The sequence below is a fragment of the Nicotiana attenuata genome, chromosome 1 (genome assembly GCF_001879085.1).
Source record: "Nicotiana attenuata strain UT chromosome 1, NIATTr2, whole genome shotgun sequence".
NCBI classification, from domain to species: domain Eukaryota; kingdom Viridiplantae; phylum Streptophyta; class Magnoliopsida; order Solanales; family Solanaceae; genus Nicotiana; species Nicotiana attenuata.
In genome coordinates, this window is record NC_031989.1 from 107,607,721 (window position 1) to 107,613,680 (window position 5,960).

General features: G+C 37.6%; 1 protein-coding gene across 1 annotated transcript; it reads right to left on the bottom strand.

Annotated features, from left to right (window-relative positions):
* LOC109231762 (pentatricopeptide repeat-containing protein At2g18940, chloroplastic) lies at positions 1,351-4,675 on the bottom strand. Its single transcript, XM_019397396.1, has one exon. It carries the CDS (start codon positions 4,482-4,484, stop codon positions 1,947-1,949), a length of 2,538 nt encoding a protein of 845 aa, XP_019252941.1. The 5' UTR covers positions 4,485-4,675; the 3' UTR covers positions 1,351-1,946.

Below are 5,960 nucleotides of genomic sequence, written 5' to 3' on the forward strand. Positions count from 1 at the left end.
ATTCGTTCCGTATTTATTGCTTATTTTAAAGATGTTAAATATTTTGGAAGTTGAAGTTTGATATCATGACACCATATTTGAAGTTAAATTATTCCCTGCATTGTTTATTATTGGTCGAATTTATACTATTATATGGAGAGAACGAGAATAAAAGCACGATGGGTGATACCGTACCATTTCAATCATACTATTACATAGTGAGGACGAGTAAAAGCACGAAGGGTGATGCCGTGCCATATCATTCATATTACTACATAGTGAGGACGAGAGTAAAAGTACGAGGGGTGATGTCGTGCCATTTCATTCATATTATTACATGGTGAAGACAAGGGTAAAAGCACGAAGGGTGATGCCGTGCCATTATATTCATGATATTGCATGGTGAGGACGAGAGTAAAAGCACGAAGGGTGATGCCGTGCCATTGTCATATTATTGATTTAATTGATTTTCGATTTTGGTTATATTGTTGCTTAATTTGGAAGATGTTATTTCGTGATTTTATACATGCCGTATTTATTATATCTTCCCCTTCCCATGTCCCCTCCCAGTTAGTATTTATCATTTTATTGTTATTTTGCTGCTTTATATATACTTGTACAGGTTTTACTACGTAGGTGTCTTGTCACAGCCTCGTCACTACCTCGTCGAGGTTAGACTCGACACTTACGGGGTACATTGGGTCGGTTGTACTCATACTACACTTCTGCACTTCTTGTGCAGATACTGGTATTGGTCCGTGCTTGAGGTGCGTCTGGTCGGATCATTTTCATACGGAGACTGGAGGTAGATCTGCTGGCATTCGCAAACCTTGAAGTCCCCTTCCATTTCCCAATTTTACAGTTTATCTTTTTCGAACAATTGTATTTATTTCAGACTATGCTTGTAGACTTCTAGTTGCTCGTGTACTCGTGACTCCGGATTTCTGGGAGTAGTTATTATCACGTGGTTTATATTAGCATTGTGTTAGATTTGACATTTATTTCTCGTTGACTATCATTATTTTGTTTTTAAGTGTTAAAATTGGTTAATTAATTATTTCATGTCGGCTTGCCTAGCGAGAAGATGTTAGGCGTCATCACAACCCCGAGGTTGGGATTCCGGGTCGTGACAAGACCCCACTTGTGGGACTATACTGGGTATGTTGGTGATAGTTGAATGCTCTAACTTGTATAACCTAATTATGGGATGATATTCAATCGTTCTTTTTACTTATAAATACGTTTTCTGGATGTGCTTGAAGTATTTGCAGCATGAGTAGCTTAATTGGAAGAAAATATATACTACTAGCTACCAGCCAAGTGCCATAGATGAGAAATACGCAAGATTAATTGTTACTGTAGCGGCAATAATAAGCAAATTGGAGACCTTAAATTGAATGAACAAAGAATGTTGCAAAGCATATACAAAGCAGTCTATCAGAAGCAATAAAATGACATTTATTATATCCATGTGAAACTACATATGGTACAAAAAGAAAGCTGCAACATTCAATTTCAGGTTTCATAACTCTATATTTCTTACAAAATCCAAAAGTCATCCTGAGAACTTGGTCTAGTGCCAGCTTGAAAAAACTTGCAGTAACACCTCAGTTGTATAGGGAAGTACATTATACATAGAGCTGTGGATGAGAGAACAATCATAATGTTGTAGTCCTTTTGTTCATATCTATGTTTGGAGTCTCTCTAAAGCATGTTAAAACTTAGGATGAGAAAAGGAGATCGTCGTGTGTTATCTTGGATTGCCCTTCCCATCAAATTGTTGCAACTTTAGTGGCTGATAGCTGAAGGAAGCGAGGGAATAGAAGCAAAATAACAAGTTAAGGAAGTTTAGGGACTTACCTCAGTTCTTCCCTCTCTGCCTCTCTCTTCCAATCTTCAATGGAAGTTTACAAATCAACTTGGACCTCAATTTATTAAAGAGTGAGGTAGCACAGGGAATTATTAAGTCATGACTCCACATTTCCCCTAACCCGAGAAACAAATCTTTGTAAAGATTCTTCATCAAAAGTGGTATCTTTTTCCCTAATATTCAACACAAAGTCCATAGCTTCTTGGTATCTTTTTGCTTTACAGTAACCATCAACAATAGTCTTATATGTTAGCTCATTTGGTCTGCACTCGTGCTGGATCATATAACTGATCAATTCATTTACCTCGGAGAACATTCCTCGAGCTGCAAATCCAGCAACAAATGTATTATATGTAACAATGCAAGGTCGAATTCCCTTTTCCGTCATCTGTGAGAAAATTCTTACGGCCTCCTCCATACGACCTTGTCTGCAGAATGCTTTAATCACAGTGTTATATGATACAAGGTCTGGCTTTCCTCCAGTCTTCTGCAGTCGATTAAGGAGTTCCTCAGCTTTCCAACATTCACCGGCTCTAGCATACATATCCATTAAACTATTATATGTAACAAGATCTGGCTGCAGACCATTCTCCCTAATTAAATGCAGCATCTCGTGAGCACGTTCATACATCTTGTTCCTTGCAAATATGGAAAGCATGGAGTTAAATATGACCAAATCTGGCCTGTATCCATTTTTCTGTAATTCCTGAAATGCTCTCTCCATACCCATGAGAGATCTACACTTGAAATTTGCAAGTATGAGTGTTCTCAAAAGCATCCAACTAGGAAAGATATGACCATCATAAATTTCCTTTGCGATTCTCTCCACACCTCTCACATTCCCTCCTTTGGAATAGCAATGGAGCATCAAAGAGTAAGTAGTTTCACTGGGTTTAAAGCCTTTACTTTTCATGTCTGAGAAAACAGATTCAGCTGCTCTCCAATCACCTCGACGAGCAAGGGCATTAAGAAGCGCGTTGTATGTTGTGACACATGGAGTAAATCCTGCTTCGATCATCTCATCATACATCTTTGCAGCATTAAAATCAGAATCACACCTGCCGTAAGCACGGATCAAAGTATTAAATGTGTCTCTATCAGGCTCAAAACCACAGCTTTTCATCTCATGGAAAACACGATTTACATATTTTTGCATTCCCCTATTTCCACACATTGCAAGCATTGTGTTCCAAGTAATTCTGTTTGGGGCACAGCCATTTAATTTCATATCAGATATCATATCCATCATCTCTTCTACTCGAGATTTCTTTCCCAGCATCCCAAGGATTGCATTATATGTACAAACATTAGGAACACAACCTGATTGTTTCATTTGCTTGAAAAAGCTCAAGGCCTGGTCCTCCTTCCCTGCCTTACCATAGGCATCTATCACTGTAGTATAAGTAATAGCATTTGGCATTACACCCTTTTGTGACATTGTGCCTATAAGAGCAGCTCCTTCTTCAAGGAAGCCAGCTCTCACATAAGCTGCCACCAGCTCGTTATAGGTCACCGAATCAGGAGGGCAATTATTCTCCTCCATTTCTTTCAGTACGCTCAAAGCCTCTGAGTACATTCCAGCCTTACCAAACACTTGGAGTAAAGCATTGTAAGCAACCGTTCCCGGAACATAACCCTTTTTCTTCAACCCACCAAAAAACTCTTTTGCTTCCTCCAACAACCCTTCCCTTCCACAAGCAGTTATCACCGTGCTACAAGTGAACTCGTCAAATTCAAGTCCATTACTCCTCATTTCATCTAAAAGCACTAAAATATTGTTCCAAGACCTACCCTTTTTACCATATACATCTAACATAACATTGTAAGTAACCAAGGTGGGAGATAAACCTTTCTCCTTCACATATTCAAATAATGCAATTGCCTTGTCATACTTCCCAATACGCGAATAAGCATGTAGAACAGTCGTCCACGCTCGAACATCAAGCGAGTAATCCTCAAACGGAATGACATCAAACAGTTTTGAAGTCACCAAATGCTGATTTTCCCTACCCAAAACCTTCACCATAAATTCAATAACTTGACTATCTAGCTTGTCATTTTCAACATGTAAGTTCAAGACAACCCATTCAAACAACAGAATGGCACTATCCCATTTGCCTAAAATATCTAACCCCTTTAAGAGACTCATCAAATCAACATCAAGCAACTCAAATTTCACAGAATCAAAGAATGCGCTCAAATTACAGAGAGGGCGTTCAAGAATTGAATCAATCATTAACTTACAGTTGAGAGGGAGAAAATCAAGCGAACCATCATCATCCTCCCCAAAAGATTCCAACTTTGGAACAGTAACCCTCATTTTCTCCAAAAGGGTATCATCATTTTCTTGATTTTCCAAAGAAATAGGAAGAGAAGACAATTGGGTATTTCCAATTCTTGAAAATTTAATAGTTCTTGGAGGAGTTGAAGAGGAAACATGAAGGAGCTGTTGGAGAAGAGAATCAAGAGGGAAAGAAGTAGAAGAAGGGGGATGTTGTTGTTGCTGTTGTTTGAGAGGTGGGAGAGGGGAAATGGTGGTGGGATTCAATTTGAGGCGCTGGTTTGGAGGTAAAGGTGTTGGCTTTGTGGATTGGACTGGCAAGATTGGCCTATTTGGGTAAAGAGAACCTTCCATGGCTGCAAGATTGAGAATTCTGCTGCTGCTATTCTCAATTCATGTTTTACAGCACATTTGTTGATGATAGGAGGAGAGTGAAGCTATCTATGAGGGATAGCCGATTCTACCACACCCACACACTGATTTCAAAGTTAAGCTGGGGTTTACTGGGATGCTTCCAAGAATGTATTTTCGAGTGGAAATTGTCTCCCATTTTCTATTTTCGGGAATCAATTAAAATTATTTTTAAAAGCTTATTGTGCAAATACTAAAAAGCTTATTTTGTTGGAATGACACCTATGTAGCCACTCTAAAGGATAGATATTTAGGAATGAGCCAATATACTTTGAAATTTTTTTTTTTTTTTTTCATTTCAATTTGACATATCTTGAAATTAGTTCAGATTTTTATGACAAAATAAGTAATGACTAATCCTTAAATAGCAGATTTAAAAATGAATATTTGTGCACTTTCCCCACTTATTTTGCATATATTAAAGCTATGACAAAAAATAATTTATATTTTAAATTAAACAACATTATGATAGAATATATTGAATTTTACCGATTCTTCATTACTAAATTGTATGCACTTTAGACGGTGGTGGAACTATAGTAAAGAAGGGTGGTCATGTGAACATGAATCTTACATTTTAGGATATATGTTGTATCTTAAACACCCTAAAATGAATGAGGGTGGCGAACCAGTGGTCAAGATTGTTCGTAGCGTGACTTTTTTCTCAAACAAAACATTTGAGCCCAGCTCTTTATTTGTGCTCTCTAAAACTAGTTCCACTATTATTTTCATGTATAGCTAAAACTATGCATTTTAGAAGGAATTCTTGCAAAAATTTTAAAAGGTTTAAACGTGTCTTTAATGAATTTATCATCTAAGTGTACAAACTAATTAATGACTTAATTATTAGATGAATCGTATTCAATGTTAAAACTTGGCAGAATTGATATCATCTAGCTTTATGCCTACTTAGCTTATTGAAATGTCTTCTAAGTAGAACAAAATATACTAGTACATATTAATGAGATTACTTCAACTTAATTATTCTCTGGAAATATACTTACATGTCTAAAGTTCTTGTGTGTAATATTAAGTACTTACATGTCTCGAGACTGGGGTCGAGGTTCACCTTCGAAGGCTGTTGATGCTCGACCTCGGAGCCATGCAGACCAGCGGCTATATCGGAAAAAAAGGGAGTTCCCAAGGAGTGCAGGTAGAGCCGACAAAGTCTGTCAGGCTAGTCTGAGCCCGCGTCATGACGTCAACTAGTTGTCCCATCTTTAAATCTTTGTAATAAATGTGTTTGTACTATGATGAGACCCTCCCTTTCTATATAAAGGGGGTCCTTGCCATATTGTAGGGATTGGTTTTTGCTTCAGTTGCTCCACACGAAATATAAAAGAACATTCTCTCTGCTCTCTTACATATTCTCTTGATATTATTGCTTCCATTAACTATCTTCATTATTGTTCATCATTT